At 35.9% G+C, this 17,014-nt stretch overlaps 2 protein-coding genes across 3 annotated transcripts; both read right to left on the minus strand.

The window, feature by feature from the left end:
* Positions 1–2,079: 2,079 nt before the first annotated feature.
* Positions 2,080–4,268, minus strand: LOC149379215 (uncharacterized). Of its 2 annotated transcripts, XM_089602258.1 has the most exons (2): positions 3,081–4,268; positions 2,080–3,041 (listed from the first exon to the last, which is right to left on the minus strand). In XM_089602258.1, the coding sequence occupies exons 1-2, from the start codon at positions 3,922–3,924 to the stop codon at positions 2,080–2,082; spliced, it is 1,806 nt and encodes a 601-aa protein (XP_089458384.1). In that variant the 5' UTR covers positions 3,925–4,268. The 2 variants fall into 2 exon arrangements, with proteins under 2 accessions (XP_089458384.1, XP_089458383.1); XM_089602257.1 differs by having other exon boundaries at positions 2,080–4,268.
* A 5,672-nt stretch (positions 4,269–9,940) lies between these two features.
* Positions 9,941–11,398, minus strand: LOC149379216 (CASP-like protein 4D1). The gene is made up of 3 exons (XM_089603749.1): positions 11,170–11,398; positions 10,848–10,971; positions 9,941–10,275 (listed from the first exon to the last, which is right to left on the minus strand). Exons 1-3 carry the CDS (start codon positions 11,331–11,333, stop codon positions 10,045–10,047), a joined length of 519 nt encoding a protein of 172 aa, XP_089459875.1. The 5' UTR covers positions 11,334–11,398; the 3' UTR covers positions 9,941–10,044.
* Positions 11,399–17,014: the final 5,616 nt, after the last annotated feature.

Here is a 17,014-nt window from a genome sequence, read left to right on the forward strand (position 1 = left end):
TTAAAAAATCTTAAGTAGATTTAGTCCTACATTGTTGTATTTTGCTCAATAGTAGCACTTTATTATGAATTGAATTTTTTTGATGCAGCAATAATAATAATAATAATAATAATAATAATAATAATAATAATAATAATAATAATAATAATAATAATAATAATAATGATGATGATGAGTGCTATTCACGTTGGAGTATTTTTTTTTTTAGTTGTTAAAAATAATATAGATGAAAAATGTGCCAAAATTTGACACCTTCGGAGTTCCTCTACGTACAATGCGCTAATAGTTCTTGAATCTTGAATGTACAAACTCATTCATGAGACGTGTGTCAAAATTTAGTCAATTATTGAGCGATATTTCAAATACACAGCCTAAATTACTCAAATTTAAATGTCTCATTCCGTAGTCGTAGTTTATCGCTAGTCCAACATATTTTATAAACTACACGCACTTCTAAAAAAACATATTTATAAACTACACACAAACAAACTTTTCACTAACAAATAAAATCACATGAGTCACACAATTATATTTTAAAATTTTATTTATTACATTTGTTGTAACATAAAGGAGTGATAATACCTTATTAACTCATTAAAAATCTGATGATATCTTTCATTTATTTTCTAAGGTAACTGCGCACGTCTATTCTTAATGTTTTTTTTAGTCCAAAGCACGAACTTAGGAAACTATACTATCCAATAAAGGGTTTAAATGCAGAGTTCATATTCCTCAAGAATATATTGGATCTACGATTTTTAAGCTACTTTTTTTTTACAACATCTAATTGAGAAATCATATCAGCAAAATAAATTATTTTTCAGATTCCCTTAAATTTTTCCCTAAAGAAAATCGTCTTTGTTGAAACAGAAGCACAATGCACTACTACAAAATACCCTTTTAGAGTCGCTCAAAAAGCGACGCGCTATATTTTGGGCGTCGCTTTTTGAGCGACGCATATGTTAGTGACGCCCAAAAGTTTGGCGTCGCTTATGATCGAGCGACGCTCCACGTAAGCGCCACGTTGGATTGACGGGTTTTTTTAATTGGGCGTCGCTCTTTTTTTCTGTGTCGCTTAATAACCTGGCGTCACTCAATTTTTGAGCGACTCCAAGCTGGCGTCGCTCAATAATTGAGCGACTCCAGCCTGGAGTCGCTCAGAAATTGAGCGACGCCAGGTCCAGAATTTTTTTTTTTTTTTTAATATTTAAAAACTACATTTACCCAATTTTCCTGCAACAAAACATACGAAACAATACTCAAACCAAGCAGAAAAACATATAGCAGCTCAAATTTCTCTTGCTAAATTTCATAATCAAGTTTTTTAACATAACAAAATAACAGTTAATACCATTTTCACAATAATTCTAGATCAATATAAAGACATTTAGACTAATTCTAGTAACTTAACGCATCATAGTTCAATATAAAGACATCAACATACCATCCACAATAATTCTAGCATAATCTTGTCGAAGTTCGTCCATGTCGGTATCACTGTAAGTTTGCAACGATCTCAACTGAAATCAAAATAAATAAGCATATGAATAAACATACATAACATATTAAGAAACTCTATTAATTAGATACTTACATGTGCGAGGGTATCACGGAATGATCTCCCTCTAAAAAAATCTCTCATCATTAGTAAGACAAAATATCCGCACTCCGTACTTGAAGGTTGTTTCGGGCCCTATGGTAAAATACATCATTTTTATGAACATGTTTATATTAAAATTATGTATGTTTTATAGTACCTTTTCCTTATGCCAAGCGACCTTCAACGGCACGTTAAAATATCTTCCAAACGCTCTACATAAGATAATTCTAATAAGTCTAAATGCACAATAGAATTGTAGTTGAAAAATGTCATATACGATAAAAAAGTTACTACTTACGTTGAGAGGACGGATTTGAGATCACTCGGAATAGCATGATGAAGAGGATCAAAATGGTACACATGACCATCTCCGTCCATGACCAAAAGTATCCAATGCCTCCTAAATAAAAAAAATTCTTAACTTATAAACAATTATATATAGAAGACTAAAAATATAGGAAAATATAAAGTATGATAACTTACTCGATAAATGGCTGAACTAAATCGGAGTTCTCTAAGATCATATGATGCGCTTGCAAAAGCTGTGTATAGGAAACCGAACAAACAACCCCATTGTTTAAGCCTTTACTTGTAACACTATCTCGAACAACATCAGTGCGAAGTCCAACAGCTTCCAAATCGTGCAAGTATTCAGAACAACATTCCACAGATTCTTCAGCCAAGTACCCTTCAACGATACATCCTTCAGGCCGATTTCGATTTCTTACATATCCTTTTAACACTTGCATGAATCTCTCAAAAGGATACATCCATCGAAGATACACAAGTCCGCACAATTGCAGTTCTTTCACCAAATGCACTGTAAGATGAATCATTACGTCGAAGAATGATGGCGGAAAATATTGCTCCAATTTACACAACGTGGTCACAATGTCAGATTGAAGCTTGTCAAGTATCGATGTATCAACAACCTTGGAACAAAGAATGTTAAAAAATGCACAGAGTCGTATAACGGCATCTCTCAATCCGTCTGGGAGCATCGACTCAATGGCCACGGGCAAAAGATGTTGCATCAAAACATGATAATCATGAGACTTGAGTCCAAAGACTTTCAACTCCTCCAAAGAAACATAACTTCGGATGTTAGCTGCATATCCCTCGGGCACCTTAATATCAAACAATGTTTGACAAAACTTCTTTTTCTCCTCTCTCGTTAGAGTAAAAGAACATGGTGGTAGATATGTACGATTTCCATTCTCATTCGGAGCTAATTCAGTTCTAATTCCCATATGAACCAAGTCTCGCCGTGACGATATACCATCTTTTGTTTTTCCCGGAATGTTAAGCAGTGTAGAAATGACACTATCGCACACATTCTTTTCAATATGCATGACATCAAGATTATGACGCACAAGTAGATGCTTCCAATACTCTAACTCGAAGAATATCGATTTCTTCTTCCAACTTCCTTCGTCGTAGACTACTTTCTCCCCTCTTTTCCTCTTTACAGACGTATCACTCTTCGGCTTTTTCACAATTTTTCCCAGAGGCCTAAGTTTCATCTTCGACAACATATTAAAGGTTTCAACTCCTGACAATGGCTTTTTAACTGTACGAAACTCTTTTTTTCCATTAAACGCCGCTTGACATCTGCGAAAACGATGATTTAATGGTAAAAAGCGTCTATGATTCATATACACAACTTTTTGCCCATATTTCAGGTATTCACCTTCAGTATCGTCTGCACAAATCGGACATCCCTTAAAGCCTTTGACAGAATAACCAGATAAATTTCCATAAGCCGGGAAATCATTTATGGTCCATAACAGAACAGCCCGAAGTGTGAATTCCTCTTTAAGATGTCCATCAAAAGCTTGGACACCATTTTCCCACAACAACTTCAGTTCGTCTATCAATGGAGCCAAATACACATCAATGTCATTACCTGGTTGTTTGGGACCAGAGATAAGTAGAGATAACATCATGAATTTGCGTTTCATGCACAACCAAGGCGGGAGATTATACGTCACAAGAACCACGGGCCAACAACTGTATCTACTGCTTTGTAGACTATGTGGATTAATACCATCGGATGAGAGAGCGAGATGAAGATTTCTAGACTCTTTGTCGAACGTCGGCCACTTTGAGTCAACATGTTTCCAGGCAGGCGAATCTGCGGGGTGTCGAAGCTTTCCATCATCGATCCTTTGGTTAGCATGCCAAGTCAAACTTTGAGCGTGCTTAGGATTTCGTAATAATCGACGAAAATGCGGAATGATTGGTAGGTGCCACAATAGTTTTACAGGGATTTTAGATTGCTTTTCTGTATCCTTTTTCTGCTTCCACCTAGAAGCTTCACACATGGGACACTGCTCAAGAGTTTCATACTCATTACGGTAAAGGATGCAATCATTTGGACATGCATGAATTTTCTTATATCCCAAACCAATAGCCGCTAGAGTTTTTTTTCCACATATACAGACGAGGGTATCTGATTATTTCCTGGCAATATATCTCTTAGCAAGCCAAGAAGTTCTGAGAACATAACATCGCTCGATCCGTATTTGGCTTTTAAGTTGAATAACCTTATTAAGGTTGAAAGTTTGGTGAACTTGACACAACCAGGATATAGAGGAGTTTCGGCGTCACTTAAAAGAGAATAAAGCTCGTCGGGATTGTCTTGAAGTTCATCTTGCAAATCATTAACCATCTCAGCAATGTAAGGGGCATCAACGTCTTCTTCATCATAATTATCTTGAACGACAACATTATGTTCTGCCACATAATTTTCCCCATGGTGTATCCATATCTTATAGCTTTGATCGATACCCTTACATATCAAATGTTCTTTTAGGGTAGTAATGTTACTAAAGCTTAAATTCCCACATTTGACACACGGACATGGAATTGTCTCTATGTTTTCACATACACTAAGACAATGGTCCAAGAACTTTCTCACACCATCCACATATTGGTTTGAATCTCTACGAGCCGACATCCATAACTTATCCATAATAAAGCTATACACAAAAATTAAACCCAATTAAAAAAAAGGCATCTAAACTACATAACATATATGATCATCTCAACACAACAAAATCACACACAATTCACGTGCAAAAAAAAAGCGACATCTAAAGTCTAACCTACTAGGAAACATAACTTATTTTAATCATTACAAAACAACAAAATTCGCACACAATTCACACACAATTCATGTCCAACAAAGAAAAAGCGACGTCTAAAGTTTATAAACTACTAGTAAACATAACATATCGATACATATATCAAAATCACAAAAAATAATCATTTTATATTATCTAGTGACACACAATTTTCAAGCGACGCCCAATATAATATGTACAAAAAAAAAATTGACATTTTATAAAATAAAATAATAAACTTACTTGGATGCTAATACGGGCGGCGGCGGCGACGGCGAGTGAAAACCGGATTAAAGGCGTCCACAAACTAATGAGAGGCTGAAAATATGTAAAACAAATTTAATAAAATGTTTATTAAAAAAAAAAAAAAAACTCTACCTAAGCTCGACCCGACGACGGCGACCGGACGAAAGAGGGGCGGAGGGACCGGCGGCGACTATGGGCGCGGGGACGGCGGTAAATAACAACAAATGCACATCCTTCACACCGAAATCAATAAAAAATAACCTAAGAATCTTAATATCATGAAATAAAAAAAAACTAAAAAAACCTAAAAAAAACCCTAAAACTAACCTCTTACCCGTGCGTCACGACCGAAAACGTTCACCAAAATCACGACGCCGGCCGGAGTAGAGTGCTAGAAATGTGTAATGGTGGTGGAGGTGGTCGGTGGAGATGTGTAATGGTGGTGGAGGTGGGTTTCAATGGAGGTATTTGGGGGGTTTTGGAGAGAAAATGTCGAATGAGGAAGAAGAAGTGAGAAATAACTGTGTGCGAAATGTACTTATGCAATTTTTTTTTTAAAAGGGGGGCGTCGCTCGTTTTTTGAGCGACGCCAGGCCACGTGGCCCAATCAAACTAAAATGGCTTAATTTTAATCATTTCCACGTCAATCGAGCTCCAAAAAATTATGTTATGCGTCGCTCAAAAATGTACCCGACGCAAATATAGCGACTTCTAATAGGTATTTTGTAGTAGTGATGTTAAGAATCTCACATTGAAAATGAATGAAAACTAACAAGTGCTTATAAAGATCATGGGTTACTCTTCTCATTGCTAATTGCTTTTGAGATGTAACCCTATGATACTTTCACATGGTGCCGACTTATTTCAATTCAATTAGCATTTTCAATGCCTTGAAGAGGACTCGAACCTATTAAACCCAAACGAGTATCCGGTACAATCAGTGGAATTCGGCCTAAGATGAGCGAACGCAAAGAGCCGCCATGTTGAGGGGACGTGTTAGGAATCCCACATTGAAAATGAATGAGAACTAACAAGTGCTTATAAAGTTCATGAGTTACTCCTCTCATTGCCAATTGGTTTGTAGATGGAATACTAGTACAAATATGAGATTATACAACGGAGCATGTACAACGGTACACTGTACCATTTTACACGTAGACAAGATCCTACAATGGTACAGTTGTATCGTTGTAAAAAACCAAGCATGATGAACATTCTACAACGGTATACTGTATCGTTGTAGGATCTCGCAGCGGTCACGTTGTGCTCTCGTTGCGGCGAGATTTGTACTGTTGTAGGACTATGCAGTATTTTCAATTCTCGCCGCGGCGAAAAACATACTTCGCCGCAGCGAGATAGTTCTACGACGCTATTCTGTCTCGTTGTAGGAAATATTGGAAAAATCTCGCCTCGGAGACCTTATTTCCTCGCCACGGCGAGGTCACGATAAAATTTTAGGGTTTCAGAATAAAAGCTTTTTTACATTTTCACTCTGCCCCCGAGCTTTTCTCTGTTTTTTTTTACTCTCTCTGTGCAATCTCGTTGCGTGGAGATATCTCGCCGACTTCTCGCGCCTGGAGATTTCTCGCCGCCGCGAACCACCTTGCCGTTCCTTCCTCTTTCTTTCGCGTGTCCCTTCTCCCTCTCAGCCTCGCCTCTCCCTTCCATCTCTCAGTCGCCTCTCTTGCTATCTCTCCCACGGTTTTCTTTCATCAAGGTATGTGTTTACTATAGTTATGTTATTGGTTTTCACGGTGTTTTCCTAATTTTTATGTTTTGATTGTAAAAAATTTGATTCATAAACTAATTTAGGATTTTTTGAAATTAGATATATTAATACACGAAATTAGGGTTTTGTAAGTTTAATTTCTATGTGCAAAATGTTTTATATGTATTTTGTGTAGAATTTAGGTTGAAAATAAATTTTTTGTTTGGAATTGTGATTGAATTGAGTTAAGATTTGACATTGTTTTCAATCTGAGGTTGAAATTGAGTTGGAGTTTGAGATACTATGTGTATATTGAGTTGGAATTGAGATAAAATGTGAGATTGTCTTTAAATTAGGATGACATTGTGTCGAATTTGAGATTTGAATAGAGTTTTCGTAAAAAAAAATAGTTATTGTTTTGAATTGAGATTGTTTTCGGGTGAAATTTCTATGAAATATAATCGAAATCTACGTATATGGTAGAAATTAGTGTGATATATACTCAAATTATAGGGTTTTTTTTTATTTTAAAGAAGATATTGAGATTGGAGATGTTTTTTATTTTGTTCAATTAGGTGAAAAATTGATCGAACAAAACGATCATGTAGTATTTTTATTGTAATGTTTGGATTTTGGATTTTGTTAAAAAATATAATGTTTTATTTTTTAAAGTATTTTTATTTTCATTGTAATGTTTGTTTTTTAATGTTTTTTTTCCTTAAGTTTTGAGTGATAAAGTTTTTGCAGATTTCAAGATTGAGCACCAAGATGCCCGAAGTAACGGCCAATCAACCTATAATCAAATGTTCCTCGGCTCTTAGTCAAATCAGAGACACGGAATGCGAGTATTATGTCTTAGCTTATATGCGTGATATTATTGGAATTGGTATATCGAAATTACAAATTAAGAAACAGAAAATTAGGAAAATAGCCAACTTAAACGTTTAATATTGCTAAATAGTCAACGTTTGGTAAATCTTAGGTAACATTAAAAAAACATATACACCGGATAACTTAGAGAGAGTAAGAGAAGAGTGGGTAACTTACGTACAAACATTTATGGAATGCGAAGATTAGTTGGGTTTTTGTGAATTTTGGATGCATTTGATTTTGGATGTTTGAATGTTTTGAAACTGGATATAATATTTGCTCAAGGTGTTTTGAAATTGTGGATATTTGCTTTTGGATATGTAGTTCATTTATAGGTAATAAGAAGTGTAAAAACTCAAAAAGAACGCATTGAACAACAAAAATTACATATCGCCGTAGAAAAAAAAAAACCTCGTTGCGACAAGATTTCTGCGTACGTACTGGAAGATCTCGCCGCAGCGCCGTAGACTTCCGGCCATGGCGAGGTTTTCCAGTTTCTATGTCTGACATCTCGCCACGGCGATGTCTACTTCCCACCGCGGCAAGATCTCCTACAACGGCAATTTGTACCGTTGTAGGAGATCTCGCCGCGAGTTTTTCATTTTCTGCGACACTTCTACAACGGTATGTTATTCGTTGTAGTTTCTTCTACAACGGTAAACGCACTGTTGTAGGATCCGATCCTTCTACAACAGAGACTTCTACAACGGTACAAAACTGTTGTAGAAACACAACGGTTTTGTACCGTTGTAGAAGCCCTAAATTGTAGTAGTGGAACCCAAGATACTATTTTCAGGTTTCGTTGCTCCTTACCCAAAAGACTAGACATCACGCGACAAGCAAAAACACTTGTGGCTGATCCTATTCTCCAACTATATTACATCACGCGACAAGCAAAAACACGACAAGCTCTTGTTTTTCATATGTACATTTTAGTTTATCCCAATTATATTACTTTTGCCCCACAATACAACAACTGATTCGTACATCCACAACATTTGTCGCGACTTTATATAGCCCAAAATGTCGCGATTAAAACATCTTTAGCCGTGATATAAATTTTGGGGATGTAACCTCGTCGACGTTAAGGAAAGAGCTGCGATCAGTCGCGGCTACATGATATCCCGCGAGAGATCTTCCCGCCGTATGGAGGGCATAGATATAATCGTGATTAGTCACGGTTATATTTGTTTTTTGTTAAATAATAAATTCAAATGAGAATAGTATATATTTCATTCATACTATAATAATATAAAAGTACATACAACATATAACACGCTACGTACTGAGTTTTCGGTCTTGATCGATCTGTCCTTTTTCTGGCTCCCATTCGTGTCGTGGATGCGCTCCCTCAGATTATGAACGTAAAACCGAAGGCGGAGCCCTGTGAGCAAGAGGAGATCGCCGAGACGTTTGGCTAACAGACGTCCGAGTGTTGCCGGTCTCGGCATTGAACCATGCCATCTGGATGAATCAAAAGGCGAGCGTCTGGGATAGCAGTTTGAAATAAGATCACTGAGATTGCTAACAACCTTTTATACTCCCGAGTAATAAGCAGTAAAAAAGGGCTGCGCGCGCAAATGAAATATTAAAATTGGAAACAGTCGCGACTCTCGTGGTTGTATAATCATTTGTCGCGGTTACTAGTGATCATGGCTAAAACCTCATTTTGTTGCAGTGCCATTTGTTAATCAAGATGGTATATACTAACCGAGATACATCTTAATCAATTGGCATATTAGAGTATTAAATATGTATCTATTTTATTACTAGATTATCCTCGTAACCCTCTAGTGTTTGGTATTATGAATACCACCGTAGTCTCTTCGATATTAATCGATTTAGTTATATTATTCCTAGACATGCATCTTCGTCTATGATAGGTTCATTAGCTATCATTTATTGTCCAAAGGGAAAACGGATCTGTCAAAAATTCCACAAATATAGATATCCTTGTCATGCTCCTATTAAATCAAATGATGGTGTGAATCATATCGTTTGTAACATCAGATCGAACAATTGTCAAGATGGATGGCCACCTTTGGTTGAGGTCTAATCTCAACGGTTAACTTATTTGGACCTCAATTTGTCTAATAATTTGTATTGTAGTCATGGTCTATGCACGTCATTATCAATCCAGTGTAAAAACCTGGTTGGCTTATTTTTGTGAGCCATCTCAAACCAGGACACTCGAGGAGACTTTGAGAAAAAAAACAATAGACCTATGTGCTTGGTCATCCATATGATCTTGCTAATGTGACATAAATCAAATATTTACCTTCCAATAGTGATTTATCATTGTTCACAATTTTTTGTTTTAGTTTTTAAAAATCAGTATAGCTTCGAGACATGCAGTTTTTCAGAAATAAGATGGGCTTAAGTTAATAGAGATGCTAATTAAATATGCAAAATGATAATAAAATTCAAGTACAAAGAAGAGAATGAAATATAATAAGAAGTTTAATGGTAATAATAGGGCACCCAAAAACTAGTAATTAAACCGTAGCAGGCGGCGGCGTAGTAGAAGTGGAAGGGGTCTTTGAAAGGGCAAAGGAAGAGAGCACAGACAAGGCAGCCGAGCAGAGAAAGGCCAAAAGAAGCATGCTCGCCGACGCATAGCCTTTCGAGTAAAACTCCTCAAAATTAAAAGCCGCCAAAAAATCTTCCAAGTCGGGTGTCACTGCAAAACCTGCTGTAGCGCCCGTGGCCAGTAGGTACGAGATTACCTGTGAAATATTAATTGTAATCCATGGGAGTCAAGACACCGAGCATAATTTCCAAGGCCGAGAAAAAAAAAATGAGATTCATGATATACTTAATTATCACATCACATGATTTTTTTTTCTTTGAGGAATTTTTCGCTCCGAGAAAATAAACATAGTAAAAAAAATTGAATTTAATTACAATAAAGGAAAAAGGATCCTTGATTTCAAGTTATAAGCTCATGCACAATTTATACTTAAAAACAATATTGAAAAATTAAGGTTATAAACTTAATTATAGCTAAATTTCCAATACATTTGCAAAATAACCCATGTTTGACTAAATTTATAAACTAGCTAAAAGTTATAAAAATTTACAAAAGTTTCAACAGGCTTTTTGATAATCTGATTAAATTTTTTTTAAAGTGATAAATACGTCAACATTTTAATGGCATTTAAAAAAAAAATGACTCCGTAACTTTGGCTAATAATTTGCTGAAAACTTAAAATTTTGTCGAATTGGTGAGTTTAAATGGGTATTTTTTTTATAATTTTTCCACTAATGAAAGCTATGTAGTATAAATGTAGAGATGTACCTTGTCACCATAGAAGTTAAATAGAAGATTGCCTTCGGCGTAGCTGCTAATAACGCTGTAGATTGTAAATGCAAGTTGTACTATTGCGTACACAAGGCCTATTACATTCGCTGAAAGCATGTACCTGTATTCCATATAATATGTTAATTAATATTGTATTTACTTTCGTTTTTTGAATAATATGAGCATGTAGTCATTACAAATCAAATACCGCTTTAAATGCATGGGTGATGAGTTTGAACGCACATACATAGTGAAATTCACGTTATAAATTTAGTAAAAAAAAAAAAACGAAGATAGAACAAGAGAAGCTAAACTATACCGGTAAGCTTTAACATCGTAAAATCGAAGTTTTACTAAGTTCGCGCTGTCAATTTCCGTATTGGTGCAAGTGATGATGAGGGCAATCAGAAGGAGAATTAGGGTAATGACTCTTAGTACAAGGCTGGCCATTTTTGAGGCTGTTGATTTGGCCATCGTTTGCATATCCTTGGATAGACTCAGGGATTTCAGTACAGATAATGTGAATTAATTAGCTGAAATACTTGATCACAACCGTCAAGGTTTAGTAATGTATTCCTTTTTATAACCATTTAGGAAGGCACGTCGATTAACTTGAAGCAAGTTGTTATTATTGTTTTATTCTAATCTTGTCCAGCTTTCAAGTTTCAACCCGCCTACATTTTTTTAGAAAGAGTTTACTTTTTAGTTTTGTAATATTGGGGGCACAAAACGTGTTTGACCCGTATAAGGTGGTCGTTGACTTTATAGTTAACTTTCATACGTCTACTAGTACTTGATGTGCACATTCTTGTCAATTATATATATACAAGTATAATTTAAGTATGATAATTATATGTAATGTAAGGGAAAACTAATATTATCTTAAACATTTGTTTTTATGGAAGTATAATCTTAAACTTGACTAGTGGTTGGTGATATTGAGATAGTTGTGATACCTTAATTTTTTTTTCTTTCTATGTTGAATATTTATTTTTCGCTTGACTGAGTTGTTATCCAGGTATTTAGATTCTAAGTTCTAACATTCATTTTGATATTATTTCATTATTTATCTTTTGAAACATCGTGATATTACTTATCAATAAGACAATTTTTGTGTGTGAGTCTGAGAGAGGTCGAGCAAAGCGTGGTACATGCAGCCGAATTAGTTAGAAGCTTCGTAAACAACTACATATGTGCTTCGTCAATAGTGAAAGCTTAAGAAGATTCATCAAGATTGATTTTTAAATTGCGTTTACAACTCTACAATCTACATATGTTGAAAGTCAAATGCTTGGCTGGCAGATATACACACACATATATAAGCGAGGTGGAGATTTAATGAATAAGCAGATCATATTAAGAATAATTAAGAAAATAAAAATAACACATCTATAAAATATATTAAAAAAATTAATTAAAAAATAGCCGACTTAAATGTTTGATATATTGCTAAATAGTCAACGTTTGGTAAATCTTAGGTAAATAGTCATTGCATTTTATTTACAAGCGAAGTTTTACAAGATAACTCATACATATCATTCCCGCCCAAACGTTGGCTATTTAAATGAATTTGATAAATCGCCTCTCTTAACACGATTAAGTCAACGAAATAATTAATTTCTAAATTTAAACACATAACACAATTCAAATTTAAATGAATGACTCACAAAAATATTCATATAAAAACGTAGAATAAATGTGTTAGTATCAGTTAATATGTGTCAATAATTGTAAATATTCTGTAAATATCGGTAGATACATATAAATGTGAACTACGATTTTAAAGTTCACAAAATCAGAAAAATAGATGTTGCGTATATTTTGGGCATTGATATGCTAAAAGGAATCCACGAAATAATGTAGAAATAACTGAGAGGTGAGGCGCCTTTTATTGGTATTCTTGAAATTAGTTGAGTAGAGAATTTGACATAGTTTTTCCTTAGTTGAGAGAGAGTTACCTCAAAGTGGTGTTTTATGTCCTATTTATAGACACTTGTTGTTTGTGCATGAGGTGGGAGGATGTGCCCGATCAGATTGAGTCTTTGGGCCTACTTGAAACGAGCCTTGGCCAGGAGGGGAGATGACGAGGTGATGAGAGGGTGAGAAGGGCATTCGATTTGGTCTTGGGTCCTAACCAAGAGGCGAGATGACAAGAAGACGAGAATGCGAGAAGGGCTTTCTGGTCTTGGGTCTTGGCCATGAGCGAGATGACAAGAGGACGAAAGGGCGAAAAGTGCCTTCTAGTCTTAGGTCTTGGCCTGGGGGCGAGATGAAGAGAAGACAAAGAAGGCGAGAAATGCCTTTGTCCGCTAGAGGACGAGAAGATGAGGAGACGAGAAGAGCTTCTCATCTTGTGCTTTTGTCCTAAGGGTACAATGGCAAGGACACCATAAGGCTAGAAGACAAGGAGACGAGCCCTTCTTCTTGGGCTTTTGTCATTGGTCTTTTTTAACGTCGTTTTTATCATCATTTTTACCGAACCGGAAACGACGGAATAACAAGAATCAATCAATTTTATATGCTCATTCCAAGACTACCGACTTCCAAGAACTATAAAAAATATTGGTAACAATAAATGTAATTCTGATTAAAGTATAGATAACAATAAAAAGAAGTGATAAAATATTGTAAACATAAGAAAAAAATAATCTCAATAGTTTAAAATACTATAAAGATCAGTCTGCCCACTAATTTCTCATTATTTATCAAGAGAAATTACAAGAATACTATTTGTAAACTTCAACGTTTTCAAAATATCGGATGTCTAACCCTTCCCAAAATATATTTTTTTCTAACTGTTAAAAGTTATTTGAGATTATATTTCCATATAATGAAACTGTAAACAAAGTTAATTATAGATAATAAACAATTTTAAACTTGTTTTTGTAACCATTAAGAAAAAAAATTGATTATAACTTGAAAAACACTATTTTCTAGACATTGTTCTTGCCATGAATTCAAAGAATCACTATATAATTTCTAAATGTATGAATGATGTTATTTGTTTTGTCATACAATTAATGGGCTAAAATGGCCCAAAATAAGTATGAGAATTATACATAGATAGGAGTAAATAAGTTGGTTATTCCATATATTACTTTTTCTCAAATTAGACGGATTTAAAAGTATTTAGTTACAAACATGTTACTAATAGCGTCAATTTTGTCACTATTAATCAAATGTTTGTAACTGAACACCCGTAGATCTGTATAATTTGTCACTATTTTCTCGTATAGGTGTCCAAACCCCAATAAGTATGGGTCATTTTAAACAAAATAATAATTGTGAATCTAGTTGCTAGTTTTTGTCCTTTATCATGAAAATAGCATTATTAAGGCTTTTACTACGAAAATAGTTTTTTTTTTTAATTTGGAAACCGTCTATTTTCTTTATTTTTCTTGATGTTTACAATTTAAAAAAAAAACTCATTTACTGTTTTGAACTCTATTTAACTTTATTTATTATTTACAATTTAATTTAGAAGGGAACAACTATTTTTTAAAGCATTTGAAATAACGGCTATTTTAAAAATGTTACACTTAAAACAGTATTATTTTTGTAATTTCTCCATAATGACTCGAAAGAGATTGTGCCTTCTTCGAAAGAATTTTTTTTTATAAACCATTAAAATCATTGAAAGATTTTAAAATGATGTTTCGATCACTTATTTAATTATATGTTTATGTGAATTAAAATAATCCAAAAAAAGAATAAGATGGTAGTCATTAGCCACATCCCAAAAAAAGAGATTAATTCGATTCTATGTAAAGGTAAATAAAGAACAAATTATTCATCCAAATAACCATGTTCAGAAACGATCAAAAGTGAATGTTAGTAAAATAATAAGCAATTTTTTTTAGCCCACCTTTCGTTAATATGCTGTAAATAGCCAGTGTCATTTATTTACAGCAGACGAAATGACGCATATGTCCAGCAGTTTCCCGCCCAAGAAATATATTCATTTAATTAAAAAAATAAATCAGATTTCGGCATTAACTACTCGAGCAGATTTCGAGGGATATTCATTTAAACCAAATTAAAACCACCACAAGTAACCGAGCGAAACACAATCCAAAAGGAAAAAAAAAATGCAAAAACCCTAAGCAGCAATCACTCTCTCCACCACCCACCCTCCCCTCCGAAGCCACCACACCACTCCATCAACACCCTCCTCCTTCTCTCTCCGCCTCCTCGCCGCCGCCATCCTCGCTGACGACGATGACGAAGACGACGGAGAAGAACAAATCTCCGGCGGAGGAGAGAGTTGCGTGTACTCGCAGCCGATCATGGTCCTGGACGTGATCTGAAACCTCGCTTTCGTCCTCGTCTCGTTCTTCGTCCTCTTCTCGACGTTCCACGAGAAGAATGGACGCCGGCTTGGACCTTCGCGCGGGCCCGCCCGTCGTCCACGCAAAGAGGCAGAACTACAACGAAGAACAACCTCATCGCCAGAAAAAACTCCGACGCCTCTCACTTCGTCCTCCTCTCCGCGATCTGCGTCCAAAGGTCCCGATCGGAATCATGGACGACTCCGCGTTGAACAATTTTTTTTTTTTTGTTGCTCACATTTTGATTTAAGCTTCGGTTTAGCTTGGCTTGGCTTGGGATAAATGTTGGATTACAGTGACAGTGTTGTTGTTGGATTACAGCTACAGTATGTTCGTGTAAATAGAAAACATATTTACAGTATATTCGTGTAAATACGAAGCATATTTACAGTATATTCATTGTAAATACAAAGCATATTTACAGTATATTCACTGTAAATACAAAGCATATTTACAGTATATTCGTGTAAATAAACTGAAAAAAAAAAAATTCGGGAAATATTTTGGGCACGAAAATTCTGGAAATTATGAATATATGGAAGACAAAATAATATCAATAAATAAAGAATATATTTACAGATTTTATCCATATAAATTGCCACTAAAATATATACTAATTACCTAAAGTCAACGCTGAAAACTTCCAAATACATAACAATAAATGGGCTATAAACTTTCAAAATATGCAGGAAATTTCAAATTTCAAATTTGAAAACTTCCCTATTCAGTTTCATTATTTGATTCAAAATTTGAAAAAAAAAACTGCCTAATTAAAAAAAGAGATTTGTAAATAAGTAGCCTTGTTTTAGGGTGGAAGTTAAAATTTTAGCCAAACTATCAAGTTATCTTAAATAATAGCCAACGTTAATGTGAGATCCCAATAATACCCTTTTCCTTCGAATTCAACTCTGATACTTCCGAACCTCTCTTCCTCGATCTCTGCCGCTATGAAACTCTCCCCAAAGCGTTCCTTCGATGACCCACGCCTTCGCCGATGAAACCAATCGCCGAATCCTCTTCTCAGAGCTCCGAATCTGAGTCAAACCCTAGCCGAATCGCTCGCGATCTAGATAGGGCTCAGAAACCCCGTCGGAAATCAATCCATTTTCTAAACCCTTCCCGAAGTTGTCCTCCGATTTAAGGGCTCACGTCTTCGTTGGTAAAACCACCGCCAATCTCTGTCCCTCCCTCGGACTCTCCAAAGGCGACGTCGCTTTTGTCCTCTCTCCAAACCTGGCCAAATCCCGATCCTTTACTTCGCGCTCCTCTCCATCGTCGCCGAGGTCTCAACGGCGAATCCAATCAGCACGGAGTCCGAGATCGCCGCACTACTCAAACTCTGCAACAGATTTCGCTCGTCTCTCTCGATGGGAAGGAAAAAGAAAAACCAAACCCCGCCTCGATCAATCGACTCACCGGACTCGGATCGTGATTCCGATCTGAAAGGCGAGAACAGTTGGGCCACCGTGAAGAAGCAGAGAATCGGATTCTAGTCTCGGCGCTTTCGTTTCCCAACTGATCTCGATCACCGTCGCCGAAAACACGATCCGAATTCTACATTTCATTCGCATTCTTGAACTTGCCAAAGATCGCCACAAGCCATGATTCGGCCTCTGCTTTATTCTCTCAAACTCATTGTCTATGTCGGGAACCCTTGCTGCCGAATACCACGCCAACAATTTCGCCGCGCGTCAAGTCGAAATCAATATCGAACAAAACACTAATTTGTAAGATATCGACGCCGGCAGATTCGTCCCTGATGTGATGCACGACGGAGGTAACATTAGGGCTCGGATAGGCTTTGACGGAGAAAGCATTTTCTGGAATCTCCGCCAT

The sequence above is a fragment of the Urtica dioica genome, chromosome 12, assembly GCF_054948205.1.
Source record: "Urtica dioica subsp. dioica isolate 48M chromosome 12, U.dioica_male_clone48M_v1_H2, whole genome shotgun sequence".
In the NCBI taxonomy this organism is placed as follows: domain Eukaryota; kingdom Viridiplantae; phylum Streptophyta; class Magnoliopsida; order Rosales; family Urticaceae; genus Urtica; species Urtica dioica.

Coding starts and splice junctions, on each gene's coding strand:
- LOC149379216 (XM_089603749.1), bottom strand. CDS start 11,333: ATGCAAACGATGGCCAAATCAACAGCCTCAAAAATGGCCAGCCTTGTA. Junction 10,972..11,169: donor TACGATGTTAAAGCTTACCG/GTATAGTTTAGC, acceptor TATGGAATACAG/GTACATGCTTTCAGCGAATG. Junction 10,276..10,847: donor TTAACTTCTATGGTGACAAG/GTACATCTCTAC, acceptor AATATTTCACAG/GTAATCTCGTACCTACTGGC.
- LOC149379215 (XM_089602257.1), bottom strand. CDS start 3,924: ATGTGTGAAGCTTCTAGGTGGAAGCAGAAAAAGGATACAGAAAAGCAA.